The 17,036-nt window shown below is 45.9% G+C and overlaps 1 protein-coding gene across 1 annotated transcript in view; it reads left to right on the forward strand.

The window, feature by feature from the left end:
* The first annotated feature begins 2,981 nt into the window (after positions 1–2,981).
* Positions 2,982–17,036, forward strand: part of GEMIN2 (gem nuclear organelle associated protein 2) — a 34,450-nt gene continuing 20,395 nt past the window's right edge. Inside the window, exons 1-2 of the mRNA XM_030214569.1 lie at positions 2,982–3,194; positions 11,591–11,678. Of these exons, the coding sequence (XP_030070429.1) occupies positions 3,073–3,194; positions 11,591–11,678 (210 nt within the window). The 5' untranslated portion in view covers positions 2,982–3,072. The remainder of the gene's footprint in view (positions 3,195–11,590; positions 11,679–17,036) is intronic.

The raw sequence follows: 17,036 nt of genomic DNA on the forward strand, positions 1-17,036 counted from the left end.
CCTGTAGAAGCCCAACTGTTTTATCAAAGGCAAAGGAACATGTTTCCGTAAGAGCAAGCGGAAGATGTTTCTTGTTTTTGCAGTTTACTGTGACCACGTACAGGGTTGCTAGTTGTTGTTAGTGTTTTTTGTTTCTCTGCTTTGTCAGGGGTATACTGGCTAGTGGAGGTTCTGCACAGGTTATATATACAGGCTTCAAAAGCTTAGTGTTTTCTCAGTCTCCCTCTGCTGGTAGGAGGACATAACCCACGCGTCTTGACCGGTCTGGAGGGTCTAGAGGAAAGAAAATTAGCAGGTAAGATCTAATTTCACCTTGTCATCTACCAACACTTGCTTATTTCCGATCTGATGAAGAAGGGCAACCTTTGAAAGCAAATCAAGGAATGTATTAAGTTATGTCCAATAAAAAAGGTATCATCTTATTTTATTTTCCATGTTTCATGTCTATTGATTACCTTTAAAAGTGGACTAACACGGCTACCACACCTCTCTACTAAAGAAATGAAGCAAATTGGTGAGGCAAGACTTCCTTCGGCTGAACCCATGCCGACTCTGTCCCATTAAACCATGTTTGTCTACGTGTTCTGTAATTTTATTCTTTATAATAGTTTCCACTATTTTGCTTGGCACTGATGTCAGGCTTACCGGGGAGGAACATGTGGGGATGGTGTTCTCACAGTTACAAGTGTCACAATGCTTGGGAATGACGTTCTGCTTGTTAAAGGCCCAAGACTAAGTACTGCAGTTGCTGAATTAATTGCCATTAATTATATTCAGTATATTGTGGATGGCTTATGGTTCAGCTTGCATTGACTCATTGTTTGCTCTACCGCTGTCCAGAACCAGTATCATACCCCTATAAACACTACACTCCTCCCTTGAGTCAAACACCAGTTTCACCCCTAGCTCTGTACTTTGCTCTTTAATGAAGGCTATCTCCTCCTTTCCTATCCTGGGAACAGGGGGGAGAAGTGATCGCGGAACAGACAAAGTAGAACTACTGTTTTCCTTTCCAATCCCTTCCTAGTAGCCTATAGGGAACAGGGTGAGGCAGGAAGAACTAGAGACTTCTCAGGCATGCACACCACCTGAAGCATTAGTCATTGGTGTCTACGGGCTTCCCATCAACAGGCTAGTAGTATCACAGGAGTCATAGTACAACACTGCATATAGGTATGCATACCCTCAGGGCCAAATCAAAGGGTCATGGTGCCCTGAGCCAACCAGGCCATCCTCCTCCTCCTGAATACCAACTGTGTTTCACCTAATGCCAGGGCCGCTGCTGCCACTCCCCCCCCCCCTCCCAGGATCGTCGCCTCCGCCCCCTTGGATCACCGTTGCCACCACTCCCAGGATCGACGATGCTGCCCCCCCCGGCACAATTCCACATACCTTGGCTGGTGGGGGTCCCCAGACCCCGCCAGCAGAAGCCTTCCTCCAGCGCTGTCCTTCACTCTACCGCATTGCCTGCCCTGCTCCTGTTTTTCCCCTCACATTGCGCATGCTCAATTTAATCAAAACCGAGCATGCGTGATGCGAGGGGAAAAGTACCTGCAGGGCAGGCAAAGTGAAGAACAGATGAGGAAGGCTTCTGCTGGCTGGGCCTGGGGACCCCCACCAGCCAATAAAGAGGCCCCAAAGCCCTGTGTCTGCTCCTTCCCAACCTCCAAGGGGGCCCAGCGCTGGAGTTTTCTCTCTCCTGCTCCTGTTGGGATACGATCACTCAAATCCCTTCAGGAGAGAAGGACCCCGGTACTGGGCCCTCCTTGAAGGCCAGGCCCGGGGAAATCTTTCCCCCCTGACCCCCCCCCCCCCCCCTCTCGGTGGCCCTGCCTGCTATCTTAGTTTCCTCCGCCATGCCCCTGTGGAAAGAGGAAGTAATGTCAAAGGAGGGGCTGAGGTGTGGCAGAAGGAAGATGCTGGGGCTGATGAAGGTAGCATTAGGGAAATGCTGTTTGTGCTTTGGAGGGGAAAACTGCCTTTAAAGGTAGATGGGGAAGGTGGCCAGAGACAGAGGAAGGTGGTTGTTAGCTCTTCTTTTTTTCCCTGCAGACACAACGCCGTCAGGTAAGTTCTGGGCCAGCTTAACCGATAGGGCTAGTGACATCACAGGCTCAGGCATTTGGCACCCTTTATCTCTGGCACCCTGGGCCAGAGCCTCACCTGGTCCATAGGTTAAGTCGGCTCTGCATACCTGCATTATGGTTGGGCAAACAGGGCAATTGCCTTGGACCCCATGTCACTGGGGTCTCCAAACCTGCCTAAAGTTGAAAGAGGGTCAATCTGCAAGCAAGCTTTGGGGCTCCCTGCCTAGCGTCTGCCCTGGGCCCCTTCTAGCACCGTCCCTGCTTTCTTGATTTCTTCTATATTTATCCTAATTCTTGCATATGGTTCTGCTAAAGATCTATACAACAGAATTACATTAGACTCATAAACTGTGGTAGCTAATACTAGGTATTTAAAAAAAAACCCACCAAATACTGATTCTGTGTCTCTCAAAGAAATATAAATCCCAATAATTATAATAATTTTAACTACCAGGTCACGGTGAAATATTTATGTTGCCTACTAGCTAAACTTCTGTTAAAAAAAAACAACAACTTGGCGCTCTCAAGTACCAATGGTTCACATATTAGAATAATAAATTCCTTATAAGAGAAATAACATAAGAACCTGCGTTGTGTATTTGGAAAGTAAAAATCACCACAAAACAAAATATTCGTAAACATTCAATGCCAAATGTCATTTATCTCGCAGCAAAACACTCATAAAAGGCGTGGCGTACTCTGCTACACGGTCCTTATCAAAGTCCAGAACAACCACCTTAAAAAAAAAAAAACCCGAGTATTGCGAGGGAAACTCAGATCAACCAACCAGACTGGAGATTACGAGACTGAAAGGAAGGGGAGCTAAACTGGTGGCCAATCAGTTAAAAGCATGTAATGCCGAATCAAAGAACCTACTTGCGCTGACCAATCAGGAGTAGCTTTCCTTGCGAATGCCGGACGTCGCTGGCTGACATGTTGGTTGACCCTAGGCAGCACTGTGGTCGGGACTAGTGGTGAGCGCAGGATGGAGTCTGGTATGGAAGAGCTGATGCCGCGGCTGTTGCCCGTGGGGGACTGTGATCTCGGCGATGATTTTGATCCCACCGTGCCTCCTAGGACGCCACAGGAGTATCTCAAACGGGTGCAGTGCGTACTTTTCTCTCGTATTGGGGGCAGTGGATGTAGGCCGGTGAGGTGCTGCGGGATTGAGAGAGAACTGTTAGTTGCCAGGCTTGGTATATTACTTCCGAAAGATGAAAAAAGTTCGATTTCTCCAGATTCGGTCCTTAAAAATATATTTATCCAGATTTGGCTCCATATTCTGTTTGCTCCTGTGTAAAGGTGCGCTGTACTGAACTACTCGTCGTCGCAAAATTTGTATTTGCGTGGCCGCAGGCTTCCCTGATGTGACCGGAGACCTCGGCTTTCTGTTCTTTTCCAGTTTTCTTTTTTTACAAAAACTGCCTAATGCAGTTTTCCTGTTTGATTTCTGTTTGTGGTGGTAACTTATTAGAAAGCAGAATCTATTTTTTAATGTAATATACGTAGCTATTTCCTTTCATGATTGATTTGTTAGCTAATTTGATTGAGATGTCTGAACTTTCTGTGCAATTTATGGACCCAATACCTATGATGCAAATTTTTTTTTACTCCCTGGTTAACCTAGGACTCAAATATGACACAGTACCGTGGATAATGTTTGGGGACTTTAACCAAGTCCTGGATCCGGACCTGGAGCAGTCGTTGCATGTGGTTTGTGGAGCTCTGGGAAGGGGAAAGGGTCTCTCTTACATGTGCAAAATGCTTGACTTAGTAGATCCCTGGCGCCTCTTGCATCCTACACAACGAGATTACACTCATCTATCCCAATTGACATATTACAAATCTGATTTCCATATCATCAAGCTGATCAATCCATAGACTGGTGGGTTGTGTCCATCTACCAGCAGGTGGAGATAGAGAGCAAACTTTTGCCTCCCTATATGTGGTCATGTGCTGCCGGAAACTCCTCAGTATGTTCTCTATCTCAGCAGGTGGTGGTCACACACAGCAGCAGCTCTGGCTAGACCTCCAAGCCTAATCCTTAGGTTTTGTTGAGGCCTGGGGTTGAGGGCTCTTTTGAGCAAGTGCAAACCTGGTGGTGCCAGGTCCCTCCTTTTCTCCCCCCTCCCGCTGGCTCCGTTTAAAAAAAAAAAAAAAAAATTTTAAACGTCTTTAAAGGCGTTTAATTCGACGTTTCTTTAAACGTTCATTGCAGCTACTCACTGGGACACCAGTTCGTTACAGCTCGGAGCGGCAAGCAGGTAATTTTACCTTTTTATAGCGGGCAGGGGGTTCCCCGATTCTTCTCCTCGTGGCATATGGCGTCGGAGGGCGAGGGCGCAAAGGGTCGCTCCCCGGATCGCTGGAGCGCTTCTAGAGGGGATGCGGGGGTTTTACAACCTGATTCGCCCTTGATGGGTGACAGTTTAGTGACCGATGAATGTCCCGGTCGTTCCTCCGGCGTGGCGGTTTGTTCCCGCCATAAACGCCCATCCCCCGCTCCTCGCCTCCGCCATCTTGGCCGGCCACGCGGCTCGGACGGCTTCTTCGTGGGCCGCCCTTGAGGTTGGAGACATTAATGCCATGAACGCCCTTAATTTGGGCGACGGCACAAGCGGCTAAAGTTAAGCGCCGTTCTTCCCGCGCGGCTCCTTCGCGGAGTTTCGCGCCGGACGCCATTTTGGATGCGCAGCATGTCTCTCCCCCGCTATTGCGAGCGCCGGTTGAGAGTGCGTCTAGGGCTGTTGCCCAGGCTGCGGAAGTGCACAGTCTGGGGGGTTTCTCCCCCGAGTTTGTTTTGCTGCTGCATCAGGCTTTCCTCATGCAAAACGCTGCCCCTGCTCCCTCTTCTGATAAAGAGGTTGAGGTTCCCAGAGGTAAACGCCCTCGGGTTGATTTCCAGGCCTTGGAGGACTTTGTCTCCTCCGATGTAGATGAGGGCAGCGTGTCTGAGGTCTCCCAACGGTCCTTTGCGGATTCCTTGGAGGAGATAGATCCCCGCTCGGATGGAGCGGATGACCCCTCTGCAGCGCGGCTTTTTAGCCCAGAGGATTTGCCCAACCTGTTTTTACAGGCCATGGACACTTTGAAGATTTCCTCTCCGGAGGACGTCTCTCCCTCAGCCCCTGTTGGCTCTGCCATTATGCTGGGGACGAAGCGCCCGCCTAGATCCTTCCACGTGCATGATGCCATGCACACCTTAATTGCGGCTCAATGGGATGTCCCGGAAACGAGCCTTAAAGTGGCTAGGGCTATGTCCCGCCTCTATCCTTTGGCTGTGAGTGAACGTGAGGCCTATCTGTGGCCTACCGTGGATTCTTTAATCACTGCGGTGACTAAGAAAACGGCGTTGCCGGTGGAAGGTGGCACGGCCCTAAAGGACGCCCAAGACAGAAGATTGGAGGCGGCCTTAAGGTCGTCCTTTGAGGCAGCTGCTTTAAGTTTGCAGGCCTCAGTTTGCGGCTCCTATGTGGCCAGGGCGTGCCTGACTATGGTGCAGCGGGCTTCCCCCTCGGATCTTTCCTTGAGGGCTGATTGGCCGGCCCTGGAATCGGGCTTAGCCTATTTGGCAGACTTGCTGTATGATGTCTTGAGAGCCTCAGCTAAAGGCATGGCTCAGACAGTCTCTGCGCGGCGGTGGCTTTGGCTGAAACATTGGTCTGCTGACCACGCCTCTAAATCCCGCCTGGCTAGATTGCCTTTTAAAGGCAAGCTGCTCTTTGGGGTCGAGCTGGACAAAATCGTGACCGATCTCGGCACGTCTAAGGGCAAGAAATTACCAGAGGTCAGGGCTCGGGCTAGTACTCGTCCCGGTACCTCCAGAGGACAGTTGCTGGAAGCCCGTCGGTATCGCCCGGGCAAGTCGGGTTCCTCTGCCCCCTCTTCCTTCAAGAGGAATTTCTCCCCCAAGCAGCATTCCTTTCGCAGAGACCGCCGTCCCGGAGGTGCTCCCTCCGGTCCTCCCCCAGGGTCTCGTACCCAATGACAGGGCCTTGGTCCACGCCCCAGTGCAGATTGGAGGACGGCTGTCCTCGTTTCTGGGCGAGTGGACCACTATAACTTCAGACGCGTGGGTGCTGGAAGTCATCAGAGACGGCTACAAGCTAGAGTTCTGCCAACCCTTAAGAGACGGGTTTGTACTCTCTCCCTGCAAGTCTCCGGTCAAGCTGTGGCAGTGCAGCAGACCTTGGACAACCTGATCCGCCTGGGTGCGGTCGTTCCGGTGCCAAAAAATCAGATTGGCAAGGGACGTTACTCCATTTACTTTGTGGTTCCAAAGAAAGGAGGTTCTGTCCGGCCTATCCTCGACCTCAAAGGGGTCAATCGGGCCTGGAAAGTGTGGCACTTTCGCATGGAGACTCTCCGCTCTGTTATAGCGGCAGTGAAGGCAGGAGAGTTCTTGGCTTCCTTGGACATCAAGGAAGCGTACCTGCATATTCCCATCTGGCCTCCTCTCCAACGCTTTCTGCGTTTTACAGTCCTGAGACGACACTTCCAGTTCAGAGCCCTCCCTTTCGGGTTGGCTACTGCTCCGCGGACCTTTTCCAAAGTAATGGGGGTCATAGCGGCCTTCCTGCTAAAGGAAGGAGTACAAGTCCATCCTTATCTGGACGACTGGTTGATCCGAGCCCCCTCTTATGCAGAGTGCGGCAAAGCTATGGACCGGGTAGTTGCTCTTGTGAGCTCCCTGGGATGGATCATCAACTGGAAGAAGAGCCAGCTGCGCCCGACTCAGTCCCTGGAGTATCTGGGAGTTCGATTCGACACCAAAGTGGGCAGAGTGTTCCTGCCAGACAATCGGATTGTCAAGCTTCAGGCTCAGGTGGACTAGTTCCTAGTAGCCTCTCCTATTCGGGCTTGGGACTACGTGCAGCTGTTGGGCTCTATGACGGCCACGATGGAAGTAGTGCCCTGGGCCAGGGCTCATATGAGACCACTACAGCTATCTCTGCTGCTGCGCTGGACTCCGATGTCGGAGGATTATGCTGTGCGCCTTCCCGTGGACCCAGCAGTGCGCAAGGCGCTGAGCTGGTGGATGCAGACAGACAAGTTGTCTGCAGGATTGCCTCTGGTGACCCCAGAGTGGATTGTCGTCACGACAGACGCCTCTTTGATGGGCTGGGGAGCCCACTGCTTGGGAAGGACAGCGCAGGGGCTCTAGTCTCCTGCAGAGGCAAGTGGTCTATCAACCTCCTGGAACTCAGAGCCATTCGGTTGGTGTTATTGGAGTTCATCCCGGTACTGGTGTTGTAGCCTGTACGGGTCCTGTCGGACAATGCCACGGCTGTGGCCTATATCAACCGCCAGGGAGGTACCAAGAGCGCCCCTCTAGCCAAGGAGGCTATGAGTCTTTGCCAGTGGGCGGAAGCGAACCTGGAGCAGCTTTCAGCGGCCCACATTGCCGGAGTCATGAATGTCAAGGCGGACTTTCTCAGTCGCCATACCTTGGAGCCCGGAGAGTGGCAACTATCTGCTCAGGCGTTCTTGGACATCACGAAGCGCTGGGGCCAGCCGAGCCTAGATCTGATGGCGTCATCGGCCAATTGCCAAGTGCCGCGCTTTTTTCAGCAGAGGACGGGACCCTCGATCCCTGGGAGTAGATGCTCTTCTCCAACAGTGGCCGACACAAGAGCTCCTCTATGTGTTCCCGCCCTGGCCCATGTTGGGCATGGTGCTAGACCGGGTGGCAAAGCATCCCGGCAGGGTAATCCTGGTGGGTCCGGATTGGCCCAGACGTCCCTGGTATGCGGACTTGATCAGGCTCTCAGTCGACGATCCTCTGCGGCTGTCAGTGGAGCAGGGCCTGTTACATCAGGGTCCCGTGGTGATGGAGGATCCCTCTCCCTTTGGTCTTACGGCCTGGATATTGAGCGGCAGCGTCTGAGGAAGAAGGGCTTCTCAGACAAGGTCATCGCCACTATGCTGAGAGCGAGGAAGCGCTCTACTTCTACTGCTTACGCCAGGGTTTGGCGTATCTTTGCAGCATGGTGTGAAGCAGGCTCACTTTCTCCCTTCACTGCTCCAATTTCTTCAGTGTTGGCGTTCCTGCAAGAAGGTCTGGAGAAAGGCCTGTCGCTCAGTTCCCTTAAAGTCCAGGTAGCGGCTCTGGCTTGCTTCAGGGGCCGCCTGAAGGGTGCTTCCCTGGCTTCGCAGCCAGATGTGGTGCACTTTCTCAAGGGAGTTAATCACCTGCGCCCTCCTCTGCACTCAGTGGTGCCTGCGTGGAATCTCAACCTGGTGCTAAGAGCATTGCAGAAGCCGCCTTTTGAACCCTTGTCGAGGGCATCTCTGAAAGACCTGACGTTGAAAGCAGTCTTTTTGGTGGCTATCACTTCAGCCAGAAGAGTTTCCGAGCTCCAGGCGCTCTCATGTCGAGAGCCTTTTCTGCAGTTCACTGAGGCAGGAGTGACTATTCGCACAGTGCCTTCCTTCCTGCCCAAGATTGTTTCTCGCTTCCATGTGAATCAGCAGCTCTGTCTCCCTTCCTTTCGTAGGGAGGACTACCCAGAGGAGTACTCTGCTCTTAAATATCTGGATGTGAGACGAGTCATCTTCAGATACTTGGAAGTGACCAATGATTTCCGGAAATCGGATCATCTGTTTGTCCTGTTTGCAGGTCCTCGTAAGGGTCTGCAGGCTGCTAAGCCTACAGTGGCAAGATGGGTCAAGGAAGCCATTGCAGCGGCTTATGTGGCCGCGGGGAAGGTGCCGCCTATCCAGCTGAAGGCTCACTCCACGAGAGCTCAGGCGGCCTCGATGGCAGAGGCCGGATCCGTCTCCTTGGAAGAGATATGCAAGGCGGCAACTTGGGCTTCGGCTCATACATTCTCCAAGCATTACCGTTTGACTGTGGCTGCACGGGCGGAGGCCCGGTTTGGAGCTTCAGTGTTGAGGTCAGGGATTTCAATGTCCCGCCCTGGGTGAGTACTGCTTCGGTACATCCCACCAGTCTATGGATTGATCAGCTTGATGATATGGAAGGTAAAATTATGTATAATCATACCTGATAATTTTCTTTCCATTAATCATAGCTGATCAATCCATAGCCCCTCCCAGATATCTGTTCTGTTTTTATTCTGGTTGCATTTCAGGTTCAAGTTTAGTCTTCAGTTATTTCAGAAAGACTTCTGTTCAAGTTCTTTCACTTGGATTCTTCAAGAGTTGAGACGAGTTTGTGTTACAGTGAGCTGCTGCATTCCTCTCCCCTCCGTTTTACGGGGCTGGATTGAGACATAAATTCTGCCGGCACTCCCTCCCGCTTCGTGCGGCTGTAGGGCAGCTTTGTACCCCTCCCGCTTCGGCGGTGTTAGGGTCAGTCAGCTCCTCCCGCGGTTGCGGTTGCAGGATAAGCCAGATCCCCCCGCATCGGCGGGGTGGTGTCCCTCCCCCGCTCCGCGGGGATGAGCTGGACGGATTCCCCTCCCCCACTTGTGTGGGGATGAGCTGGGTTAATTCCCCTCCCCCGTTTCGGCGGTGGTGAGCTGGGCAGAGTGTCCCTTCGTGGGTGTAATTCTCTAAGTGCTGAGTCCTGCGGATGGAGCTTTGATATCGACATACTGAGGAGTTTCCGGCAGCACATGACCACATATAGGGAGGCAAAAGTTTGCTCTCTATCTCCACCTGCTGGTAGATGGACACAACCCACCAGTCTATGGATTGATCAGCTATGATTAATGGAAAGAAAATTATCAGGTATGATTATACATAATTTTACCATAATAATCATACTCCTACAATCCTGGAAATGCACAAAGATTACTCGGTTATTCAAGGATTACTAACCAGATATACTTAGAAGTGTTTATCACAATTGAATATTTTTGGAGAAAAAGCAGGCATTGAATCCGTATCAGTGTAGGACACAGTACAGAAGCATTACCAGTGTCGCTGGTGGATGATTTGAGATGTAGGTTGGATATATCTGACTCAGACATTTTGTCTGCTTTTTCATACTGTGTATCATGGTATTTTATAGTTTGGGGTTCTGGGGGGGGAGGGGGAACCTGGATATTTGAGGTAAAGATTTAAGACAACGATGTGGTTAGGTGTTGAGATCAACAGGGATAAGTTTCTTTGTTTGGACACATGTTTTAATATGGTTGGGGTGCGTTTTTTGGTTCCTGAGTAGAGTGAGTTTTTAAAGTAATGTTTTCATTGTCATTTTTAGTATTTCTTAGATCATGTGGAATATAAGTTTTTAAATAAAAATTGAGCAAAACACTGTCGTAATTACTGTGTTTCTGATTGGTTTTGGAGGAATGTAAAAAGCAATTTCACAAAGTATTAGGATATAAATGTACCAAAATGAGAAGGACTCTTCAGCATTTATTGAATTCTTTACATGTACTATATATATGTAATTTTGGAGACTGCACTTTAAAAAGGATCTAATCTGGATGGAGTTGGTCTTTGACTAGTAAAATAGTGACTGAAGGTATGTTAATTTATATCTTGGTGTATTTAAACAGAAGGTAGGGCTGTATAGGAAAGGAGGTTCTGAAACAAGGGATCATAAGATGAAGGTAGGCTCGGGAGTAATCTAAGGAAATATTTCTTTACTGACGGGGTGGTAAATATATGCAACAGCCTCCCAGCAGAAGTGGTGGAAACAAGGCCAGAAATTCTAAGAAAGCATAAGACAAGCACAGGGGATCTCCAAGGGAGAGGAAGGGACTGTACAGCTTAGCAGGAGATCTGGATGCTCTTCTGTTTCTGTGTACTGCTTGGAATACATCAAATTTCCAAAGATGTTCTTTACATTCAACGCTAATTGTAAAATATCTGTGTATATCTAGGTCCTTTTTCAAGTTATAAGGCTAACTCTCAAATGCATGATTTACTAAGTTCTCTTTTCCACCCAGTAGGCACAGAATGGGAAAAAGCCCTAGTACGTAAAAGCATGCACTAGATTCAGTATGTGTAAAAACTAGAAAGAACAAATAAGTTTTGAGTTATGATACCAACTGGTAGGCCATGCTTAGCTTTGGTGGTTTTCATAATGGTGTCGCAGTCATTTATAAATGCGTTCTTTTCTGCAATTTAGATTAGTTAAATGTTTTGAATTATTTTTGTCTTTCTTTTTACATATTTGTATTATAATTGGGCCTGCCTTCGTTCATTTTGTACTGTATTCAGTTTCTCAATTTTTGCTCAAAGTAAGTAAACATGGTTATATTAAGCCGATTTGAAATTGCAGCAAGTGGAGTGTTGTTGAGATCCCATAAGGAACATTTTGGGAGTTCAGAATTAACAAAACCATGTTGTACCAGGACCCTAGGTCAATATCCACTGCAGATAGTTCTGTGTAGCTGATTATAGAGGCTTCTTCCTTAGAATCGATCACCTGGAGATCTAAACATACTTGGTTTAAATAGCTGTGTCAGTCTCACTTCAGCAGCAAAAATCAATGTGACAGATGCATTTTGTAGTTTTAGGTTCACCCACAATGTAAAAGAAACTCAAGAAAGCATTTGAAGCCTGAAGTATTCTTTTATTTGTAGGATTGAAGCAGCAAGATGCCCTGATGTTGTTGTGGCGCAAATCGATCCAAAGAAACTGAAAAAAAGGAAGCAGACTGTGAATGTGTCGGTAAGGGTTGGATATATTTGTAGTTGTGCTTTTCTCTTACTCCTTTTTGTGTTTAACCAGTTATGTTTCTAACTGGTAGCCACAATCCTGGTTAGTTAAAGCTTCTGAACTACATTATTGTTTGGCATTCTAACTGTTGAAAGTCACATTGTTAAAACTACTATTTTGTGATAATGCATTAGATATTGTGAAGGTATAGCAAGAAGTAATAAATCATAGAAACATGATAGCAGATAAGGGCCAAATGGCCCATCCAGTCTCCCCATCCTCGGCAACCACCATCTCCCTCTTTCCCTAAATTTTTAATTGCTGCTAATCCAGAACACACATACACCTACTGTTATCAGACTTGAGTCACTCAAATACAGAGATTAGATGCACTTTCTGCAGAAAGATATTCAGATTTTTTTTTGTATATGTATTTAGTTGTATGTTCTAATTTTTGGTTTGTTGGTTTACATCTTAGCAGTTTGATAAAGCTTTCCAGCAGCATACATAATCAATATAAAGGGTTGCTCTCATTATAAACACATGTACATCCAAACTCCCTTCCCCCTGATTCCATTTTACCTGACAATTAATAAAAGTTAAAAGGTAGCAGTCACAGGGGGGGGGGGGGGGTGCGTCTCCATAACTAGATCATACTTTAAATTCCATCTCTCCCACTCCTTTGACTCATTACAAACTACACATTTAGTAACAGTCTTCTTGTTCATTGTGGCATTGGGTCCCATAGCGATGCCCAAACTTGTTTAAAAGTCCCCCAGTAGCATGGTAAGCCTTGTAAAGCATCTAGTTTTTAATGCTTTAGAAGCTTACTCAGTAGAAGAATGACATGTATAACAGAAGGGGATTCGCTCATTCTCCAGTTAGTTAATACACATTTCCTGCCTAACAGAAAAGCTTTCTGTAGAAATAATTGGAAATGGGATACTGGTCTAGATCCACCCTTGGTCTGACCCAGTACAGCAACTCTTTATGTTCTTAAGTTCAAATCCACTTGTTCTGGGACATTCACCTTTATCTAGTAGATCACGCATCAGTAATAATTCTGCTCGATTACATGTGATGCAGTGGCCACATGGTTCAGTGGCTTCCCAAAGACCAGATCCTACATTGTGAAGATGTCCAACCAGTTATCAACTTTTTGGAACTCCGAGTGTTGGGTACCACAGGGTTGTCCAATATCGCCAACACTGTTCAATGCAATGATGACTCCACTCGGGGGGGGGGGGGGGGGGGGGGGGGGGACTAGAAACAATGGGCTTTAACCCATTCATATATGCAGATGACATACCATTTAACAAAAGTATCACAGAAAATACTGGACAAAGTTAAAACAGGACTGGACCTTAAGGAAAACTGAGCAGCAACATTCAAACTCAAATAGAGACAAAACCAAATTTCACAATCAGCCATCAGATATACCAAATCGAAACACAACTAAAAATACTGGGAAGTTTTCTTGATAAAAACCTATCAATGGATAGTCAAATATCAGCAGTAACAACAAAGTGCTTTAGAACACTATGGCTGTGGAAACTGAGGAGGATCAGAGACTATTTTCCTAGACAATCATTCCGAATAATTACAATTGACGATACTATCACAATTAGATTTCTTCAATGCAGTATACATAGGGTGCAAGGAAAGCACACTGAAATAGCTGCAAACAATCCAGAACACAGCAGCCAGGCTAATATTCAAAAAGTCAAAATATGAAAGTCACCCCACTGCTCGAAACACTACATTGGCTGGCAATCAAGGTTAGACTAATCTTCAAATCTAGCACCATCATCTACAAAATACTATTTGGCATGTCTCCAGAATATATGCTAGCTATGATCAAACTATCCCCAAAAAGTGCAAGCCCAGAAATCAGAGGCTACCTACTCCTTCATCTACCCAACTGCAAAAACATAATCTACAAATCTATATACATGGCTGGATTTAGTTACCTGTGTTCAAAATGGTGGAACTCAATACCAAAGTTCACAAGAAGCATCACAACTATCTACAGTTCAGAAAAGGTTTTTCTATCTCTTTAGAAAATTCTACAATTAAACAACTTAGCTATTGATATCCTCCACTCCCTATTTGTAAACCATCTTTGTAAATTCAACCAGAATGTAAACTGTCAAACTATCACTGTAACTTTCAACCAGTATGTAAACTGTAAGCCACTTTGAACCAAAACCTGTTTTTGGAAAATAGTGGGATACAGGAATGCATAAATGAATCTGAAAGGTGGTCATAATATTTTTGCCTTGGAGAAATACAGCACCTCATTAATAATTTACTGTATATTGTTCCTGCAGCAGCCTATACATAGAAAGCTTCCCCACATCTTTAATTAGCTTCTGAAAAGCCATGTCCAATAAACCTGCAGTTCTCCCATTTTACCACCAAACCTTCAGAGGTCCATGGGGGCATGACACTTTTTAATACTTTTTGAAAGATATTTAGATTCCCCCCCCCCCCACACAATCTGTATTCTATTTTATAGGCAAATCTGGTTTGTCAAGGGATGAAAGTGCTCTTGTTCAAAGGATAACCAGAGTATCCAAATTGACCTTATTCTCTGACCTGATGTGTGCAAAATATATAAATAAGTTTGTGATTTCTGAAAGCTAGACTGCTCTGTGACATGAGGACTGGATTTGCACACCTGTTTCCTAATGGGACCTGCAGTAAATAACGTGCAGTCCCATTTTAGAAAGGATGTAGAAGTCAGAATTGAGACGTGTAGAGTCTGTTCTAAAATACATGAGAAATAAATATGTATTTTCCTGATGTCACAGAGATCAATATCCCTTGCCAATTTGGCTTCTTGAGGTGACAAAAGCCACTAGGGGATTAAGGGAGCAACCTCTCCTAATCCCTCTAGGGCAGTGCTGCTCAATTGGAACTGTATGTCAAAACCTAAGCATGCTTGGTGGTAGGTATAAATCCTGACATAGCTCTTATTGTTTTTTATTCCCCTTCTGAAATGAGGAATAAATAATATATCTTCTAGGCGTGCCTTAGTCCTGCCCAGACCATGCCCCATTTGCATGAACTTGGTTTTTTATGTGTATATCCTTGTTTAGTATAATTAGAATTTAAGGCATTTATGCAAAATAAATGTTTAAGTACTAGCTTGTATACACCTCAAACGTGAATAGCCCTTACAAAATGACCACCATTATGTGGTAGCACATTTTAGTAAATCTAGCTCTGAATGTATTAATCTCCATGTTAAGGAGGTAAATATGCATCTCTTTAGTCAGACATCAAAGTTTCGGCAGTACAAAACTATGTAAAGAATTTTTTTTCACCTTTACTATTGAAATTGCTGTTCCGTTTCATTTTACTTTTTTAATTATTATTATTATTATTTATTGCTGTAAACCACCTAGTTTACAGATTGGTATATCAACATTTTAAAGAAACTCAGAATTCATAGATTTATTAATGACTTGTACTGGTCATGTTTTCAATGTTCAGACACTCCATATGTAACAAGCACTTAACATTCTCATGTTGAGTAAAGAAACATTTCTTGTGTGTCTGTGAGAAAAATGCTTACTTAGACCTCTTAGTGGATTGTTTAGTTTATTTATCAAACCTAAGACTCTACAGATTTAATGCATTCTCCACTTTTGTAGATTAGCTTTTAACCTAGTTTACATTAAATCAAGATGTTTGTCTTTAATTCAGGTCTTTGAAGAACATTTACAACAATTTCTAAGGGACTTTGTTGAACCTTCTATTACAGAACAATTCAAGTCATCTCTCAGAGTTATAACACATTTCTTTAGACTAGTCAACATGGATTTAGAGAAGGGAAATCTTGCCTCACCAATCTACTACATTTCTTTGAAGGGGTGAACAAACGTGGATAAAGGTGAGCCGGTTGATATTGTGTATCTGGATTTTCAGACGGCATTTGACAAAGTACCTCATGAAAGACTCCAGAGGAAATTGGAGAGTAATGGGATAGGAGGTAGTGTTCTGTTGCAGATTAAAAACTGGTTAGAAGATCGAAAACAGAGAGTAGGGTTAAATGGTCAGTATTCTCAATGGAGAAGGGTAGTTAGTGGGGTTCCCTAGGGGTCTGTGCTGGGACCGCTGCTTTTTAACATATTTATAAATGATCTAGATATCGGAGTAACTAGTGAGGTAATTAAATTTGCTGATGACACAAAGTTATTCAAAGTCGTTAAATCGCGGGAGGATTGTGAAAAATTACAAGAGGACCTTACGAGACTGGGAGATTGGACGTCTAAATGGCAGATTACATTTAATGTGAGTAAGTGCAAAGTGATGCATGTGGGAAAGAGGAACCCGAATTATAGCTACGTCATGCAAGGTTACACGTTAGGAGTCACAGACCAAGAAAGGGATCTAGGTGTCCTCGTCGATGATGCGTTGAAACCTTCTGCTTTGTGTGCTGTTGCGGCTAAGAAAGCAAATAGAATGTTAGGTGGTATTAGGAAAGGAATGGAAAACAAACATGAGGATGCTATAATGCCTTTGTATCGGTCCATGGTGCGAACGCACCTCGAATATTGTGTTCAGTTCTGGTCGCCGCATCTCAAAAAAGATATAGTGGAATTAGAAAAGGTGCAGAGAAGGGTGACGAAAATGATAAGGGGATGGGACGACTTCCCTATGAGGAAAGGCTAAAGCGGCTGGGGCTCTTCAGCTTGGAGAAAAGGCGGCTGAGGGGCGATATGATAGAGGTCTATAAAATAATGAGTAGAGTGGAAGGGGTAGATGTGGAGCGTCTGTTTACGCTTTCCAAAAATACTAGGACTAGGGTGCATGTGATGAAGCTACAAAGTAGTAAATTTAAAACGAATCGGAGAAAATGTTTCTTCACTCAACGTGTAATTAAACTCTGGAATTTGTTGCCAGAGAATGTGGTAAAGGCAGTTAGCAGAGTTTTAAAAAGGTTTGGACGGCTTCCTAAAGGAAAAGTCCATAGACCATTATTAAATGGACTTGGGGATAAGCAATATATAAAATGTTTTGTACTTTTTTGGGATCTTGCCAGGTATTTGTGACCTGGATTGGCCACTGTTGGAAACAGGATGCTGGGCTTGACGGACCTTTGGTCTTTCCCAGTATGGCAATATTTATGTACTTATGTACACTAGTATCTCGAAACTCCCGTTTCATTACAAACCCACAATTTTGCCTTATCAGAATAGCCACTCCCCCCTTCTTCTTGACTTCCCCTCCCTGGTGAACCGCAACTTCTCTAAAAGGCCTGCGATGCAACATTTGGGCATCTCTTGGTGTGTTTCTTGTAAAAATGTCACATCCCACTTCAGTCTACTCAACTCCTTAAATATCTGACTGCGTTTCCCCTCA

The sequence above is a fragment of the Microcaecilia unicolor genome, chromosome 9 (genome assembly GCF_901765095.1).
Source record: "Microcaecilia unicolor chromosome 9, aMicUni1.1, whole genome shotgun sequence".
NCBI classification, from domain to species: domain Eukaryota; kingdom Metazoa; phylum Chordata; class Amphibia; order Gymnophiona; family Siphonopidae; genus Microcaecilia; species Microcaecilia unicolor.